Source organism: Chionomys nivalis, chromosome 15 (assembly GCF_950005125.1).
Source record: "Chionomys nivalis chromosome 15, mChiNiv1.1, whole genome shotgun sequence".
NCBI classification, from domain to species: Eukaryota; Metazoa; Chordata; class Mammalia; order Rodentia; family Cricetidae; genus Chionomys; species Chionomys nivalis.
Genome location: NC_080100.1, coordinates 36,624,201 through 36,644,597, shown reverse-complemented (window position 1 = coordinate 36,644,597; position 20,397 = coordinate 36,624,201). Strand labels below are relative to the sequence as shown.

Genomic DNA, 20,397 nt, shown 5'->3' with positions numbered 1-20,397 from the left:
GAAGTTTTGCAGACATCTTACAATGTATCTGCTTCCTGAAGGATTTTTAAAAATTGCCATCCTTGGAAGGATGCCAGTTATATGAAATAACTTTAAAAAGTTTTATTTCCAAATTGTTTAATGGATGTCTCATAAATGATTTCTCATTCTGACATAATTTGATCAGCACTGACCAAATGAATACTATATGCATCATGTTGGCCTTCCTAGAGAACACAGGATAATGGTATAGTAGGCATGTTCCTAAAGCTGTTTATAATTGTCTTCTGGGAGCTGGCAAACAACTGAAGAACAGTGAAAAATACCAAATGGAGTCTCTTGAAATACAATGGGTTTATAGGACACTAAAACTTCGAAGGCATCTGTTTAGACAAGCTATTAATGTACCTCTCTAACAAACATGCCAGAGATGCTTCTCAACGAAGAAACTGGAAAGGAAAAACATTTACATACCTTTTCAATCCCCAGGGTTGTTTAGAAGGAGTCATTCACTCCTGGCAAATACACAAGAAATCGTGAGACTATAAGCCATAAATGAGTTTCTAATACTGCACCAGGGAAAAACCATTATAAGCTCCCATATTTCCACATTCAGGAAATCTGCTTTGCTCTGCATACCCTAGCTCAATGGAATATGTGAATACAGTCAGCCAATAAGAATGCCCTCTCCAGACACAGCCCTGCCATGTTCCTGTCTGCTTGATCTCCCCCAGGATCCAACCACAAGATTCAAGCTGGTGTTTTCCTTTCTTTCCCTCTTTTCCCATCCATAGTCTGAGCCACAGAGAAAGGGCATCTAAAAACTTTCTAGGTTAAACTCAATGAAGTATTTATGGTCGTGTTATAACTTTAAAATAATTCTTTAGATTAGAATGGCTCATTCAAAGCAACTCAAGGTACTGAAGTCAAACAGCACCTCACGCTTACTGTTTTATGTTTTCTTTCTTTGTTAGACGATCACCCATGTGCAATCAACCATCCATCAACAAAGCCACCATCACAGGTAAGAGACAAGTGGGACCTTCTTTGTCTCCTGTCTGGGACGAAATGCTGTTCGTTGAACCTTAGCCCCATGCCTTATCCCCAACACCCACGTTATGCTGCGATTCTAAACTTTTGAAGAAATGAAGTTTTCCCTCTCTATGTTTCCTTGTTGTTGCTGATCTCACAATGTGGTTCTCAACCTTCCTAATGCTGTGACCCTTTACTACAGTCCCTCAAGTTGTGGTGACCCCCAACCATAAAATTATTTCTGGTGTTACTTCCTAACTGTAATTTTGCTACTGTTATTAATAGTAATATAAATATCTGATATGCAGGAGATCTGATGTGGGAGCCCTGTGAAACGGTCATTTGACATTCTCCCTCCAAGGTCTTGCAACACACAGGTTGAGAATCGCTGTGTTATATGTTTGCATTTGTGCTATTCCTTGGAAAGTATTTCTGGATGTACTATGTTTTTATAGAGGTGCCGTTGCTTAGGCCTGGTTTAGCATCACTGTAGACACTTCTATTTGGAGGGTTTGTGTTACTTGTATAAAGATTACCTTTGTTATCGTGTTAGCTAATTGGTGTAATCTGAATTTCTAGCAACATATCTTAGTTAAAGGGAAAACGTAAAACCAGGCATGGTGGCACATGCCTGCAATCCTCACAGGGTGGAACTAAGGGAAGAAGATTGTGAGTTCAAGACCAGCCTGGGCCACTACATAGCAAGTTTGAGATTATCCCAAGCAACATAGTAAGAATTGTTTTGAAAAGCAAACAAAAGCAAAAAAATAGATAAATACATTAGAAGCTGGCAAGGGGACTCATCAGGGAAAGGTGATTGTCTCTAAGCCTGACAGCCTGAGTTCAACCCCCAGTATGATATGGGAGAAATAGGGTCAACTCTCACAAGTGGCTTTCTGACCTCCACATGTCACATGGCACATATATAGCAACATAGACACACACAAAAAATAAATGTTTAACCGGGCAGTGGTGGTGCACGCCTTTAATCCCAGCACTCGGGAGGCAGAGACAGGGGAATCTCTGTGAGTTTGAGGCCAGCCTGGTGTACAAGAGCTAGTTCCAGGACAGGAATCAAAAAGCTACAGAGAAACCCTGTCTCGAAAAATCAAAATAAATAAATAAATAAATGTTTAAAAATGAAAAAGGAAACATCCCTGATTATTCAATGCTCAGTTTTATATATGAGGGAAATTATTACTATTCCATCAGTTCTCGATGGAACTCAGAGAGCTGAGAACAAGCTTTAAAGTTAGTGTAATACACACACACACACACACACACACACACACACACACATAAAGTTCAATAGGAACTGGGACCCAGGACTCCGGAAATGGCTGAGTTCATGAAGTACTTATCACATAAGCAAGAGGACTCTAACATTTGCATAAATTCTGGGCATGGCATGAACACCTGCAATCCCAGTGCTGGGGCAGGGAGCTAGGAGGACATCTGGGCTCACTGGTCAACCAGCCTGGCAGAGTCAGGAAGCCCTGGATCCCAGAGAGAGATCCTATTTAAAAATATCAGCTGGAGAGTGATTAGGAGAGAGAGCAGCATTGACTTCTGCTCTCCAGATACATCTACACACACATGCATGCTTATGCTAACACACACACACACACACACACACACACACACACACACACACACACACACACACACTGGAAAAGGACCAAAAGAAGTTTGGGAAAGACAATACAAAGGAAGTACAGGACATAAAAGAAAACTACCCCAATCCTATTATTCTGTTTTAGACAGGAGACTTGACCTCAACTGAACCAAATCCAGAAGGAATGATCTCATTTTGCTGAACTTGAGACCAAATTGAGCTCATTTAATTGTTTCTTGAAACCCCAATTGATTCATTAAAATAATTGCCTGGAAAAGAAAACCCATGATTTCTAAAATTATTACCAGAAGAAAATTAGCATATTCTCCAAACTAGACCAATTTTTTGGTTCAAGTGTCTTCTCTAAGCCTCAATCCATAATACAAGCAGGAGGCCCTTATGTGATTTTTCAGTGACTCTGCCTTGTGGAAAATCAACTCTGTCTTGACCAGCGTGCTGGCTTTTTCTATCACCACCACATCCCAGTTGATTCTGATGTAGTTGTTAATGTTGTTTTCATTCTTGAACATTCCATCAAGTGGGGATGACATTTTAATAACTATCACGTTATCAGTTCTCTCTTCCTTGGTTCTTTCCTGATCCTGCCTCAAAGGTTTTAGACTGTGCACGGTTCTCCCCTTTGACTTCTGATCTAATCAAGAGATGAATAGTAAAACTTTATACCTACAAAAATTAATTCTCTGAGTAACAGATTGCTTCTTTAGACACTTAGATTTAGTATAACTGAGCCTAAACAAAGACGTCAGTATGGAATAGGTCCTTCTTTTCTATGCAGCTTCCCGAGGATGGTGAGGGGTGGACAGGCATATTTTGTTTTTTGTTTGTTTGTTTTTGTTTTTTAAAACAGGGTTTCTCTGTGTATCTCAGGCTGTCCTAGAACTCATCAGGCTGGCCTCGTACTCACAGAGATCCACCTGCCTCTGCCTTCCCAGAGTGTTGGGACAAAAGGCATGCACTACCACCGCCCGACTGACAGGCATATTTTGTGAGCACATACATGGTGTTACTAGTGAGCAAAACTCCATAGAGCCTGAGGACCCTGCTCAGGCACTCAGTGCACCCCTCAGAAAAGGTGCTGTCCTCCCCCTACCCCTTGCATAACAGGCAAGATCAGTAGTTGGAGTTAGAGCAGATTATTTGGTCTTCGATGCTGTTTTGTTTTGAGGGTACATGTGACTACCTTGTAACTAGGGTGACATCTTCCCAAAAGAACAATTTAGGGTACCAGTGGAATGATTTGTGCCCAACAAGAAATGGTTGGTTTCTTGGAAGTCAGTGTGCCCTCCCCTGGCCCCCACTTTGGTGGTGCCCAAACCAGATTCCTAGGAGAGTGATTCCACTCAAGGTCACAGAACTGGCCGGGCAATGGTGGCGCACGCCTTTAATCCCAGCACTCGGGAGGCAGAGGCAGGCGGATCTCTGTGAGTTCGAGACCAGCCTGGTCTACAGAGCTAGTTCCAGGACAGGCTCCAAAGCCACAGAGAAACCCTGTCTCGAAAAACCAAAAAAAAAAAAAAAAAAAAAAAAAAAAAAAAAAAAAAAAAAAAAAAAGGTCACAGAACTGGTCACAACAAGTGAAGGATCTCACGGGATCTCTGTGCGATTTTTATATCACACTGACCTCAGGAGAGGGAGTTATAAGCTCCTGTAGTTAGGCCATTACAGTGGATGGGGCCTCACTTGTACCCAGTAGTTTGTGACTGGAGGCATACAAAAGCAGCTAGAATGGGAAACTAATTAGCTGTCATTAACTCATTGGAGAAGCTGAGCTGTTACTGAGCACCAGAGGAAATCACCAGACTAAAGAATAGGAGTCCCATTTATTTCCCAAGCTTTGCAAGTCTAGGCGGGCACAGGGGATGAGAGCAATGGAGGGGTTCTAGTTTCTCAGTAATTCTAGAAAAAGCAAGTGCTTCAGCCTAAAAGCTAACAATAACAAGAGCAATAGTGGTAATGGTGTTGAGGTTTTGGTGCTTGACCCTCGGAGACTTGAGATACCCATAAAAGATGGGATGTATTTATCCCTTCCCTCAGGGCTTACCTGCCAACTGTGAGGATCTAGTAATCCTTCCACTGAAGTTCTGAGAGAGGTAGGAAAGTATTTTTTTTAAAAAAAGTGAGGGAGAACACTTTCAGATAAGTTTTCTTAGAAATTTTGTTTAAAGTTTGGAGGAAATCTGAAGCCTGAGCACTCTAGGGTTTATGACAGCTAAGAATACTGCTATTCAGAGCCTACACCCTTGTGCCCCTAGAACTGTGCAGTAGGGGTCTTTTACCTCTCCAGAGCACAGTTATGTCTCGTTATAGGAGTTGTGTGGCTCTAAGCAGACTTTGTCCCTTTTGTCTGACTCAATACCCTCACCTGTAGAGTGGTAACCTTACGCCCTATAGATATGAGTCAAATTTGTTAACACCTCAGCACTTGTTATTCCTTTTTCAAGTTTTGTTGCTAGAGTCCACCCTGAACACAGAACTTATTATGTCTAGTCAGGATGCTTTACCAAGTACCACACATGAGATTATTCATGTATAAATCATATAATTTATTTTTCACCATCTTGGAGATGAAAGTCTGAGATCGGGATGTCAACAGGATTGAGTTCTGCTGGTGATCATCTTTCTGGCTGCAGAAGACTGTCTTCTTAATATTTGCACAAGGTAGAAAGGACCAAGTGACTAGGGCCCTTAACAAAGGCCCTTTTCCCATTCACGAGGCTCTATCCTCGTGATCTGATTCTCTCTCAAAGGCCTTGCCTTCGTCTCCTATCACACTGGGGCTGAGGATTTCAATCTAAACTCTAGGGCCACCCTTACCTACTCAGTCCCCAGTGAGGGGCAGTGGAAAGAATTCAAAAATGAAGGAATAAAGGGGAAAGAGGGAGGAAGACAAGCCTAAAGAGTGTTCAAAGCAAAATGGGTAAATATTTCCCAAAGCGGCCCAAACGGTGCAGGGCATAGCTTGCACCTGCCAAGATGAAACCTTGTTGTTGGCCAGCTCTGTGCCCTTTGTCCTCGTTGCCGCCACAGATCCTGGACTGTAGTGACTTGTGAAGTGGGCTTTTTGTCAATGTCTGAGAACTTACTTTTGATTTATAGCTCCGCAACAGAAAGTCTTCCACAAACTGACTGTGTTAAAAAACAAAAGGCTTAAGAAACTCAGGTGGCCATGTCTGCCATGCTATGCCTTCTAAGGATTTCTCTGGTAGAATTTTTAACACCCCCAACGTCGTTCTATTTTTTAAGCATTAACGTCTAAGAAAAAATTAATTTATATCATCATAGTCAAACCTTTGTAGTCACCTGCCAGGCATTATCTCCATTTAGGAGGAGCAGATGCATTGTATATAATATGACAGGCTTTACAGGGAATGCATCTAGAAGGACGTTTACAAAAGAGACTTTTGCCAGCAGGCTGTGCTGTCCTTCAGTGTGGCACACCACAAGGGTGCAATGCTTGCAGCCTGAGTATGAGCCCCGACTGTCTTTAACTTCGTTTTCTATTTAGAGAACGGAGATATGAGTACCTGGCACTCGGAAAATGTTGCAAGAATGCAAACTGCTAAGTTATATAAAGGGTGAAGTTGGGTCACTAGGTTGTAAGTAGCTCACCAAGTATTTCTTTGGATAGTCCTGTCCCACGCTTCCCATTTGTTAGTCAGAGCTGTTTTTCACCTGGGAGAGTGGAGGCTGCAGAGGACTGCAATTGCCTTTTGTCTTTTCTCACTCCGTATGTCTCAGTGATGACTATATTTTTATGCCGTAAAGGCCACATAGTTCAGTACTTCATCACTGAGCAGCAAAGGTCCTGAGCCAGTGACTTAAGCCAGATGCTAAAAGGATGTTGGGTCAGTAGAGGGCAGCAGAGAGGCAGAAATGCCCAAGCCCTGCCAGTGTGGGTACCAAGCATAAACTGTTTTTGGGAGTGAAGCCATTATGATGAGGGCACAATCAGTGCTTTTGAGCCTTTGTTACATGTTTAAAACAATGTTTAAAATTGTTTAAAACATTGTTTAAAAATGTACTCTGCAGCCAGCTTCACAAAACCTTGTCATTCTCAATATCCCTTTCATGGAGTTTCTTAATTTTGTTATTTTCATTCTCTTTATCTTTTCGTCTTCAACTGAGCATTTTCATGCAGGAATGAAACTTAGAGAAAATCTACTTATATGTTTTTATTGAAAAGATGAGAAAAACTGAAGCCACTAAGAGAAAAACGCCACTCTGTACCTGAGTTGAAAATAAAGTTGTGTCCTTTCTCAGAGTCCAAGGTCCTGAACCCTCACCTGTACCCATAAAATAACACATTAGATTAAGCAGCCTTAGGTTTAGAGAAATGCTCGCTTTAAAGTAACCACATGAAATGTGAAAGAATGTTGATTTCTGGGGGTAACGGGCAGCTTTCGATTATTTGCACATGGACCAAGAAATATCTTGGAAATGTCTTCATAGTTAGGACCATTTGAATTATGTCTAGTATCCATCATAGCGGTGGGAAGACAGCCAGCCTAAAACAAAGGGCTTTTGACTTTGTCCCTAAGGTCTTCTATCAAAGCAACACAACCAGTAAGGCTGCCTCCTCTATGCCTGTAGAAGTGACAGAAAAGGTACAAGCATAAAGTGACGGACACACAGTTCTGGTCCAGAAAGAAATACTGACCACTCCACTTCGAGTTGTTTTAACCTGCATAGCCTCAGTTCCATAAAAAAAAAAAAAAAAAAAAAAAAAAAAAAAAAAATTGTTTGTTCTAAATGCAATTTGTCAACCAGGAAGCAGAGGAGATTTAAAAGTAAAGTATCCAAATAGTAGCTAATCAAAACATCATGAGAAGAAACTTAATCTTCTGTAGCCATTGTTCTGAAGCCGGAAGCAAAAGTGGCTGTCCACCCGATAAGGTAGAAACTCAACTAACCAAGGAATTTAACAGCACAGTGGTCTCTGTTAGGATGGGGACTACTTGTTTAAATGCTTTCAGCTTGCTAAAGAAAAGAAACCAATAATTTTTGGTGATAATGATACTAGTAATTGTTTAGATCTTCTTTTTCAGTTTGTTGTCCCATGCGTGTGCATGATAAAATGAGTATTATATTATTAATATATTACATGATATTATATATACATAATAAAAAGGAAAATAGATGCACATTTTTCTGAGATCTATATGGGGGAATTTCTTTAAGAGAGGAGAGAGATCTACATGGGAGAAATGCATGGGGCCTGAGGAGAAAATGACATGCAATGCATGTTACTTCCGTGTGTGAGGACCCCAAATGAGCCAGCCATTGTCAGAGAAACCCCACCCCTCCTCACCAGCTGTGTTGCATCACCTTTTAACTTTCCTTTAGGAAGAGAAAGTCTAGTGGCAAAGCACCAATCGCTAGGAAGGAGCCCTAGGGGGCTGTGTAATGCCGCTGATGTCTTAGGCGTGGTGAAAAATGAATGAAGATTTCATGTGTGCGTGATTGCATTGAGATTGTTTGCAGGCCTTTGCGTTTGTATTTGATTCATATAATGATGCCTAGGTATTCTATTTTTTTTTAAGTTGAAATACTTAGCTTTTGTGAACACTCCCCTCCTCACCAATGAAAAGACTTCTTTTGAGAAAATGAACAGATTGTTTGACTGCATGTAGGTATGACGATTTTCTTAGCTGACCTTATTAGAGCAGTAAAAGGCTCTTTGCTTCCTTTACATCTCACTTGGTTTATAGCTTGTGCTGTCTTTTCATGCTTTTATTTGGACAGTCGGGTTATACCTATTAATATTTTTTTTAAATGCCACAACAGAAAGCAGCACTTGCTTTTCACCCAAGGAATTGGTCAGACTTGTACTTTGACTTACAAACAGCAAAGACGAATGGCAAGACGTAATCAGCTCAAGGGCGTATAGCCTGAATAGGATCTGGATCCTTCGTTACAACTTTAGTTGAAACAACAGGATGATGTTTAAGATTCATCTAGTTGATAAAACCTAAGCTCAAGACCAATCATTGGGGTCTAAGATCTGAAACCAGCTCTCCCCTTCCTAGCTACATAATTCCCATCAATTTACTTAAATTCCTTAAGCCTTTGTCATTTCTCCAGTTAATTCTAAGTTCTTGATGAACATACTGCTTCACATCCAGGGTGTATTCTTAGGACGGTGGTATTGTTCATCTGGTCAGCGGGCGTTTTCCTTTTCTCTTCCACCATGAATCACGGGAAACAACGAGGGAGTTCTGACTGCCAGTTTCAAGGAATTTGTAGACTAGGAAGGAAAAGAGAATGAGTGAGGCCCCGCGAACAGTTCTACCTGGGTAACTCTGGGCTAGGGTGGGGTGTCTCCTGGACTAAGCATTTGATTAGCATGCCTGAGCCCCTGGGCCTGATCATTAATTAGCATTGCCCAAGAGAAAAGACCATGGTGAGCTGGGCATGGTAGCGCATGTTAAAAGGGGACAGAAAGGATTGGAAGAACACAAGGCAGATCCCTTTGAAGATTCAATGAGAATCGGCGTTATAAGCCAGTGAGACTGTTTTAGAAAAGAAAAAAGAAAAGAAAAAATTAAAAAAAAAAAAAAGCAATGACAACAACAAACCAGAAAAGAATACAGTCTTCTCCTTGGAGTTAGGCGAAGATTACCTGAAACCAGAAACCAATAAGAATGAGAGAAGGAAGCATGACCAGGGCCTAGGGACCCAAAAAGGATTGCTCAAGTTAAGAGCGTATGGTTGTAGCTAAATGTGAGGCTCCAACTTTATTGGAGCTCTGTATAAACGGCATGGATTTCATGATATGTGCAAAATTCTCTTTCCTGTAGATGGAAGCCCTCTGCTGGTTATTGAGCGCATAGCAAGATCATGTTATTTTTCAGTTGATGGGAAAAGCTACCGTGTAGCCAGAAAACTTACCTGTTACCAATGCCTGCTTCTCTTCCTATCAGAGTGCTTTAAAAGAGTCAGAATTCTGCCCCTTTCCCCTCCCGGGCCTGCAACAAGGAATCCCAATGGGATATTTGCAAACAAACAGCAGAACTGATTCCTAGCATTTCTGAATCAATCCTTGAGATAGGACTCAGCATCTTATTACCAACAAAGGATCGCATATGAAACATTTGATGCTCCAAACACAGACTAGGAGGGTATTGAATAAAGCAGTTGAGAGAATTGCCCGGGTACAGTATTATCACTGCGTTGCTGATAAATAGTTGGCAATTCTTGTCTTTCTGGAAAATACATAGAATAGCACCCCTCCCATACACACACACACAAAACAGTGCAATCTAGAATGCATGAGATAATGTGGGAAGTGCTTGGGGATCAGAGAAAAGAAATACAAGGTAACATTATTATCTAACATCTTCGTCATCCCGTTCGTCATCCTCAGGGTCGTCATCTCTGATATCTCTTGAAATATATACAAGATTTTAATTAGCCCAGCTTGCTCCGGTCTGAGAAAAGAATAAGGCGTCATATGCATGTTTGTGTACGAGTTTTGGAAATATTATGTTTAGTAACTGTATTCTTTTTGTCTCTATAAACACAATACCAAGACTCCTTTTCAAAAATCCAAAGGAGGAAAAAATAACAAAAGCTGCATTCTTTGGCCACTCCTTGCATGCACTACGACGTGCTTCCCACCCCCTTGAGAATTAAGAACTGTTCTAGGCACACTGGAAAATGCAAAGGCTATGGGGGACAAGAGGTTTCAAATTCCTCTGGAGCTAATTTCCCAGACCATACTGTTTAAATGTTACCCTGAGTTATTAGCCCTCAATAGACGGAGAGCTCATACACAGTGTCCTCACTTTTACTCTCCCAATAATTGCTTTAAAATGACTCAGATATATAATTAATACCAATATTAAGAAATGTTAACATTAGCTAGCTAAATATTGTCTTTGTGTGATTGAATCCCAGCCCTTGGGAGGCAGAAGCAGGTGGGTCCTCTGAGTTCAAAGTTAGCCTGGTCTACTTAATGACTTACAGGCCAGCCAGAGTTACCAAGTCAAGACCCTGTCTCAAGCAAAACAACACTGTAATAATCCAAGAAGGTTGACTCTATTGCTATTGCATCTCTATCAATAAGAAAACGGGCTACAAAGTAAAGGCGGCATGAGCATTTCCAAGCAGCCCTGGAGCAGTGTTTGGGTTTCCTTGCTTCCAGCTTCTGGAAACACTCACCTTTAAGCCTTAGAAAGAACAGCACCATCTCCACTCACCGGGGTTGGGATCTGTGTCTTTTCTCTCCTCAAAAGCCCATGTGGAGACCTTCACATCCATTGTTCTCTCGGGTACCACATTTCTAGACATTTCCCCCGCTCTCCATCCCTCAAGGACCCTCCCTTCAGACATTTCTGATGCCCAGGCATCCAGTGCTCTTTTCAGACTTTTTCCCCTGTAGTTTGTGTTTCAGCAGGGGCAGCTCAAGGTGAGTATTTCCAACATACTGCCTCACATGTGGGTAGGAAAGCGAGGGGGTTAAAACCATCTTTCCATGGGCAAATCTCTGTAATTTGCATATTATCATGTGGAAGGCTTCATCTCTGAGTGTCTTCCTGGGATTACTGTTTTATTCATTTAGTCCCTGGTCTGTGAAGGATTACTTAAACTCTGAGTACTCACCCATGCATAAAAAACAACAACAACAACAACAACAAAACTCTCCTGGGCCTTAGAAACACTGCCCTAGAATTTTGGGGAACCTAAAAAGCCAGAATGTGTTCCACTGAATGACAGTGAACATTATTTTTTTTAAAAAATGAGGGCTTAGAAATGAATGAATAATGAGTCAGGAAAGAGGGAAGAGAAAGAAGGAGGACAAAATGGAATAGGATGAAGTCTTTTCCTAGAGAGATAAGATACTATCTACAGTGTTCATTTGTGAGAATAGAAATAAGTTGGAGAAATGGCACACAGATTTGGAGCCTTAGAGAGAAATATGAGAGCAATAAAGAAGGAATATTTTCAAAGCAACTACAGAAGAAAGTAGAAGAGAGTGAGAATGGAACTCACCGTAGTGTGAAGTCACTGGCTGCTAACTCATGGCTATTTGGCAAAATCAGTTATATAGAAATAGAACTATGTTTCTTTCCATTTTTGTAAAAGAAGACTGTATGCTGGTTTCCAGCCACCCAGACCTAAATAATCACACAGAAACTATATTAATTACAGTATTGCTTGGCCAATGATTCAGACAAATTCCTAGCTAGCTCATACATCTTAAATTAACCCATTTTTATTCCTCTGTGTATCTCCATGAGGCTGTGGCTTACTGGTAAGGTTCTGGCATCTGTCTCAGCAACTACATGGCATCTGCCTGGCTCTGCCTTCTTTTTTCTCTGCATTCAGTTTAGTTTTCCTGCCTTGCTCTATGCTGCCCTGCCATAGGTCAAAGCAGCTTCTTTATTAACCAATGGTAGTAAACATATTCACAGCGTTCAGAGGGGAATCCTACATTGCATCTTTCCTTGTTCCTCCCTTTCTTTTCTCTTGTAGTGCTGAGAATTGAACCTGTTCGTTACATGTTCTGGAACCGATCTCCGTTTCTAGTCTTCCCTACATTTATTGGTGCCTCATTTGTACTTTAGTTGTATACCATGAGTTGATGTCTGCATCCTTTGCTTACTTCCAAGTGTAGGAACCAAAGCAAGGAATGAAGTGCATCCTTATAAACTTTGTTCAGTAGCAATCTACGTGGGTGGTGGTTTAATAAGTTGTTCTCATTTAAATTCTCAATAAGAGATATAAGAAAATAGAGGGGGAATTAAAGTTATTCACAACCCCCTCCATTTTCAGAGTATATCATTTAAGTGAATCTTGGGATATGAATGAATTATGTTCTAATGTTCATCTGAAGGTCTGTTCTTTGAGCTTCTAGGCATGAATATTCACACACTGGCACTCATCTAAGAGCTTTTTGGAGGCAGCCTCATACACGTTCAGACAGCTATAAGTTTCCCAAAATGAAAGAACCCAAAGGACAATTTGAGGTTATCCAGTGTATTAAATTTCCATTGATGAAACAAAATACATGAGATAATCTCTTAACAGTAAACCACGTTGGCTATTTTTGTTTGTTTTTATTCAGTTTCAGAGATTTCATTCCATGGTACTTAACTCTGTAGATTTGATCCTATAGCAGCATCACAGTATATAATTACTGGAGCACGTGCAAGAGAAGGGATCCTCAATTCATCATAACCAACTATGGGAAACAGAAAGGACAGGGTCTCATATCCCTCTCAATGGGATAGCCCCAGTGATATAACTTCTTTCCACTAAGCCCCATCTATAATGGATTCTAGATAAGATTTAGCATATAGTCTTCTGGAGCTATTTGATATCCAAGATACATCGTCTGGAAAAAGGCATTTTGGTCCATTGGTGGGACAGGAGGGACTGCCTTCCCTTTGACCAATGGAAGGAAACTAGAGAGTGCCATATAACTTGGTCACTTAAAAAGTCAGCTCTAGTGAAACACGGTGCCCACCAACAGACTGGAAGAACCTGAGCATCCTCCCAGCGGCTTCCTACAGAGCCCCTGGTACCTACTTCTCCCCGTATGCTTTCACTCGGCCACCACATTTCTCACCCCAACAAAACCACGCAGCTTATAGCAAGTCCCTCCCTGTGGCAGGCAGTCCCTCATCTCAACCTCAATCCCAGTCCAGACTTCCCACTCCCTAAGAGCAGTCATTGCTCTTACCTGGGACCAGTCAGGCTTTTCTCATCACACTTAACAGTAACCAGACTGTCCCCAGAAATGACTATCTCTGGCCTACTCACTGGCATCACCACACCGTGGTACCCAACGCATAGAAAGCACAATTAACACAGACCGGAAGTACAGTCAGTATTGGGATTCATTTCTAAAGACGTATATGTCTTCTTATGAGAGGTGTTAAGATGAGTGGTTCAGCCTCAGGGAATCCTGGCTGTGCCCCTGCTAACCATTTGACTTTGGGGAAATTTTGCTCCGGCCATTGTTTCTCATCTGTAATTTGAAGATCAGAGCAGATGGGTTCCGGAATGTCAAGCAAGGATTGAAGGAGATGAGGAAGCACAAAACTTCATATCTGGGGCATAGTAGAAGCAAAGAAGAGCAACACTAACGAATACGTTGCCCTTGAATGTGTGAGGACACTTCCTCCAATGACGTCCAGAAGCAGAAGGACTATCTTTAGAGTTGGAAGGCCAGCCTAGGAAAAGGTGAGGCGAAGACAGCGGTAGTCTTTCTTGTAAAGTCATTTTCCTTTACTAACTTGTCCCTTATTGTCTGGGTTCCTAGGAGAATAGCTGTGCTTACCAAAAAAAAAAAAAAAAAAAAAAAAAATTAAAAAAAATATGCCTGCCTCTTTGTTTGGCCAGTTCTTTCTACATGTTTAAATTCCTAATTGTGCACACACTCTTAGTCACTACATTTTCATGTGCAAGCAATTAGGACTCCTCAACAGCCTTCCCCCACAGAAGGTTTCCTCCATCTGCCACAAATCAGATCCCTCAGAAACATGCTTGACTTTGAAAGAGTGTGAAAGTGCTGGACATTTTGTTTGAATTGCATTTATATAACTTTTAAAATGGTGTCAGTGGACAGTCGCAGTAAGCTCAGCAGCTGGTCAAAGAAAGGCATCAAAGAAACGAGTGAAATGGGGAAAAAAAGAGTTTTTGCAGCTAATATAAAAGGAACAAGCAACACAAAACCAACGTCTGATAAACATGGCTCAGACACATTTCACTCATAACTATTTATCTTACAACATGGACATGCTTTCCACTTAATGCACTGAATATTAGTTATGTGTATAAATATATATTAGTAACATTAGCTGTATATATTCCTAGCTCATAGGAATGTACAGGAGAGAACAGAGCAAGAGAAGCCAAAGGAAAAAACCAGAAATTTATTAAAAGTATAATTTTAAAAAAAGAAATAGAATATAGCGCCAGAAGTTTGAATGCTAAGAATCCCAGAAGACTTCAATAGATCTGCATGATGATGCCCACTGTTCATCATTCAAAACCAACTCAAGAGGGGAAGGGGATAGTTCCATAAGTAAAGTAGTTTCCACACAAGCAAGGAGACCTGGGGTTTGGACCCCCAGCAGCAGCCATGTAAAGGATGGGCATTGTGGTTCATGACTGTAATCCCAGCACCAAGAAGGTGGAGACCAGAGGATTCCCTACAATTTGTTGGCTAGCCAGTGTACCCACATTGACAAGCTCCAGGTTTAGTGAGTGACACTGTCTCAAAAACCAAGGTGGAGTCACTCATGGTGGCACGTGCCTTTAATCTCAGCACTTGGGAGACAGGTGTTGAGGCCAGCCTGATCTACAAAGCAAATTCCAGGAGATCCAGAGGTACATAGAGACCCTGCCCTAAAAGACAAGCAAACAAACAAACAGAAAACCAAGGTGGAGAATGATGAAGAAGACACTAGATATCTATGTCTTCCCTCTGGAGGCCCAGGCACACAGAGCCATGCACACCAGCATCTAATTGCACACATTCATGTGAGTATATACATGAATATGTACCAAACCACACACACATCAAGCAGTTATTTATCATCACCACAGCCAGATTCCATGTCTATATTCTTTTTCCTATAATTTCCTTTACATTAGAACAAGTCGTGGAAGCTAATGCATAGTTAAATTAAGAGCAAAACTATACTAAGTTCTGGACACAAATGTATGTGGAAATGATAACTCTGAAGTTCAGCAAAACTAAAAAGGAAACTGGGTGACTTTTCTTGGAGCTTTGGAAATGAAATATCGCAGCTGAGACGTGTCCTGTCTGCACAAACAATGTAGTGCCCTAGGCTCCCCTCCCCACTCATGTGGGAGCTTGAAACACACGATTCTAGTTCCCATAGCAGACCTCCATCTGTGTATCTTGGGTTACTTTGCCTATCAGCTTCTTAAGGATTTAATAAGGGGAACTGTTTTGGAATCATTGGATGAAAGGGTCTGTAAAAGTTCAAAGTATTGTTGTTATTTTGGGCAGTCACACCTGCAGGTTTCAAATCCTTTGTGCAAAGCAAAGCCCTGTGGTCTTCTCACATCCAGCCTTCAAAGAAGAGCGGACTTGGGCATGTGACAGATTCTCTTGGGAAAGTTAGCAGAGCCGCCACCACCCACCAGCTCTGTTTGTACATAAACATCAAATGGCACCTGAGACCAGTAACAACCTCTGCATGGGAGATCTGAAGCCAAACCCTGACGATCTAACAGAGGAGGTGGGGTGAAGGGCTTGGATATGGTTAGATGAGAGGAAGGGGAAATGGAAACGAAGAAGACTGGTTTGTACAACAGAGAATATTCTCATTAAAAGGGATCAGTTTTTAGGATGTGAAGCACACAGGTACACTATGTCTACCATCAAAGAAATGACTTCTCTCCCAAATGTAATTAGCTGGCAAATAAATGTGCTGAGCACTGAAAGGACTGACCCACAAACTTGTCTGTTGATCAGTAACCCCCCGAGATGTAGAAAGCAAATCCAGAGAGAGAAGGGAGATATACCAAAGAATCAGGCTGGTTTACAGGTGACACCAACATCCCAATACAAAGGGATTTTCTATTTTATTATCTTTTTTTTTTTTTTTTTGGTTTTTCGAGACAGGGTTTCTCTGTAGCTTTGGAGCCTGTCCTGGAACTCCCTTTGTAGACCAGACTGGCCTCGAACTCACAGAGATCCGCCTACCTCTGCCTCCCAAGTCAATATAATAAAGGTTCTGAGCTAGTGAAACAAGGCAGATATGTAGCGCCTCTTTATTGTAGGGTTCTACTGAGTGGATGGAGAATACTTCTGAGAACGTGTGAAACCTTGTAATCCTTGCTAGTACACGTGGGTGAAAACAGGTGAAGTTCTGGATTCCAATATCAAGTATAACACTGGCTTACCTCAGTGCCCAGATGGCCTGCGCTCCAATAAAGAGAAAGTGTTCCACACATCAAGTGTAGAAAACCAAGAATCATGGATATTTTGAGACAGGGTCTCTCTCCCTGAAGCCCACGCTATCCTGGTACTCACTGTGAGGCCTGGGCTTGCCTAGAACCCATGGCGATCTTCCTGCTTCAGTCTCACAAATGCTGAGTTTACAAGTGCAGCCACAATCCCTGACTGAGACTCGATGCGCATGTAATTCTTTATACCAAAAATTGTTGAGAGGTATTCTGCGCATCCTAAACCTCTTGAAAGAGTGCAGGAACTGTAAGGTGACATCCTGATGACTTTAGTCATCCTGAGCCTCTGCTTTCATTCCACTTGTCATTCACAGGGGGGCTGAGAGTGAATGGTCCGTGCAGAACTTCTTAAAAAGTTTGATGATTAAAAAAGATTGATGGGTAGGGAAATGGTTCAGTCATAGAGTATTATGCACACACTTTGGGATAGATTCCTAGAAGCGCTCTCTCTCTCTCTCTCTCTCTCTCTCTCTCTCTCTCTCTCTCTCTCGCTGTCTCTCTCTCTCTCGCTGTCTCTCTCTCTCTCTCTCTCTCTCTCTCTCTCTCTCACACACACACACACACACACACACACACACACATACCCTAAACTGAGCCTGGTACACCCATTGCTGCCATGTTGTTTCTGTCAATGTGTGGGACCAAAACAAAATACCACAGATTGGGTAATTCTTAAAGAATGGAAAATTATTTTCACATAATTCTCGACGATGGAAAGTCTGAGAGCAACGCACTAGCTTTGGATAAAGGCTTTTTATTGCATCCTAACATGGTAGGAGGTGGAAAGGCCAATGAGAAAAACTCTCCCCACTTAATCCCTTTAATCAGATCACTTTATCCCATTCCTAAGGGATGGACCATCATGTTGTCATTACCATTTCAAAATCCTTCCTCTCAATACTCATTGACATCCCTACGCTCAGGATAGGACACATTCAAACTGTAGCACTGCTCAATGGTCAATTTTTGATACCACCAGGCTTTGCCTTATTGACTTTTACCTGTGATTCATTATTATTATTATTATTATTATTATTCCACCAAGATAACCAAACTATTGAATTGATCATAAAAATAGAACAAAACTTACTCAAAAGTAGGTGGTTAGAGACTAATTCATCCCTCAAAATAAACCTTAGCATACTGAAGATATAGTGAATTCATTTTATAAATGTGTCTTCTTGACTGCTCTGGAGTCTCTTCATTCCTTGGTTTTCACTATTATAAATTCCAAGATTATTAACTCTGAATAAGTTGCTAGTATATCTAGAGTTAATCAACTTATTAAAGATTTCTCACCAATCAATCAATAAGAGCATGTTTACTTTTGCTTTTTGAGTTTCTGAGAAACAAAAATGAGTAAAATATAGGTGTTCCCCCTAAAAGCATGTCATGTTATAATTGCGCATATTTAAAAAACAAAACAGAAAATCTTTGGTAGTCACAAGACTGGCCCACATAGATTGTCATAACATTTCTGAGGCATCAGAGACAAATTCAGGCTAAGGAAGTCATGATAGTTTTCAGTCAACATGATGCTAGTGCTGGGCTTGAACATTCCTCAAATTGCTGATCAGGTTGTTTGAAAAGAGTATGAATGAGCCATCACCAGGCAGTGGAAGGCTTTCTGATTGCTTTCTCTAGCCCATCATGTTGTCCTTTTTCAGACAGGACTACTTGACTGTTAGGAAAGAGAGATGGTCACATATGACTAGTAATTGCTCATTTAGCACCTGTCATTGTGGCTATGGTCGTCACAGCACAAGCAATGGCATCAGGGCTTAGAGACCAGAACTAAAATCCCGACTCCGTTACTATCTCCCTATCTAACTTCTGTTCAGTGATTTAACCCCATTTTTTTCTTCCTCTATAAAATGGGGGTGTCAGAAGAAGTAACGTCTAAGAATATGACTAGCCCTTTCTAGATATTTCATTATTTTCAAAAAATGCATGTTTCTGATTTACTGCTTTTATTCTCTTTAACTGTATCCAGCTAAGACACCAATAAAGGTCAAATGTGAATTCTGCTCTTCCCACTGTGGCTTTGAGAGGGCATCCTTGACACCATTTGTTAGTTTCAGCTTCCACCAAAGAGTTAAAAGAAAATCCTGGCTCTTGTGGTTAGGCACCCTCGCCAGCTGGCAGAAGGCTTTATGCAGACTTGATGGTTGCCCGGAGCAACAAAATATTAGGGACAGAAACACGTTCAGGGACTCAACTGTATAAGTGACTCAGAGCTAAGCAGCTCGACTGCAGGCCACACTTAGCTAGGGCAGGTATCTGCCTATGCCTGTCTGCACTGCTGCTTCCCTTTAGTGTGGTCCAGGGCCATCCTTGCTAAAATACAGAGGCCATGCCTGAGCCCTACGGAGAAGAGTTAAGTTATTGGAAGACATTATTCTTCCGTCAGCCTGTCTCACTCTTGAAGGATCATTAGGCAAGAAGAACATAAACAACATGAGAAGACTGACTGGAACTTTGAAGAACATCTACCAAGAACATTATGAAAACTCAATAAAAAAAAATTCAGCCTAAGAGCTGCCGTTCAACACCAATTATCTCTTTGGAGTTAGCAGAAGCAGAAGCAGCCCACAAAAATCAATACCCGTTTCTTTCTCTCTGTTGGAGCCAGATGCTTCTAACTATGGTCTGAATTAAAATGTGGAGTTTTTTTTTTTTTTTTTTTTTGTTTTTTTTGTTTTTTTTGTTTTTTTTAAAGGTTTTCTTTTGCCCAACTTCTTAAATCCTGAGGTCATCCCCTCTCGGTTCCATCAGTCTGGCTCCACGACACCAATTACTACAGCTTGTTAAGAAAGTTACTAGCATCCGGGGCTTGTGTCTTTTGCTCTTATTTGGTGTTGCCTAGAGCAGTTGTAGTGAGCAGTATTAGCCAAGTCTTGTTACTTGGTCCTTGTCTTTAGCTGTTTAACTAGGTTCCATGTTAATTATGAGTTTCGTTGCTGATGTTTTTCTCCCCACTGCACATTCTTCTCGCTTGCAGAAAAACAGCACCATTAGGATAGCAACAGCAATTATCTTATAGACTCCCTTTTCACGGACACTTACTCTGTGTCATTACGAGGAGGAACTGGTCTTGTTGGCAAACCAAAGTTGTGATTTGAAATGAATATTCTGTTTGCATGATTGGAAACCAAGTCCTAAACTCAAGTGGTTCACCCTAGTGACTCTTATCCGGGCCACCACAGCAGCTGTTTGGAAACATAGTTTGAGATCCCTTGCTTGCAAATGTCTTTTGTTCCGAATGATCTGGGGTGGAATTGAACCCATAAATGTGACTCGATGCGTGAGACACATGTGACCCTGACAGATGATCTGGCCGACCTTGAAAACTACAGCTGTTTAGTTCCTTTTGAAAACAAAGTTACACAAGTGATTTACTAAGCTTAGGGTTAAACCGCTCAATGCTGATCCGTAGAGCTTCTGAACCCTCCGGGGGAAACTGTGTCATGGTACGTACAACAGGAATGTTGCATTCTGTGGGTGTTTGCTGTCATTAGTTTTACGAATGTTGTCATTAGTTTTAATACATCTTTTGCAAAAGCTGAAATAAGACTGTGATGTGTCAGGGTATTTTTTTTTAAAGGACATGTTGTTTTGTTTTTCTTTGTTATTAAAAAAAAATAATGAAGAAACCCAAGCCTGATTTTTGTTTCTTTTCCACTCAAATCAAAAGCAGCCTGTGCTCTCCTACAAAGATCAAAGCTTGTGTGTATACTATCAAATATATTCCCTGCTTAGGCAAAAATGTCATAGAAGGCTAAAGTTATCTTCCAAGAAATTTC

The 20,397-nt window shown here is 41.2% G+C and overlaps 1 protein-coding gene across 7 annotated transcripts in view; it reads left to right on the top strand.

Annotated features, from left to right (window-relative positions):
- Pde4d (phosphodiesterase 4D) overlaps positions 1 to 20,397 on the top strand; it is an 821,324-nt gene that overhangs the window by 645,941 nt on the left and 154,986 nt on the right. For all 7 annotated transcript variants that reach the window (XM_057790013.1, XM_057790014.1, XM_057790016.1 and 4 more), the window contains one exon: positions 954 to 1,003. In XM_057790013.1, the coding sequence (XP_057645996.1) occupies positions 954 to 1,003 (50 nt within the window). The remainder of the gene's footprint in view (positions 1 to 953; positions 1,004 to 20,397) is intronic.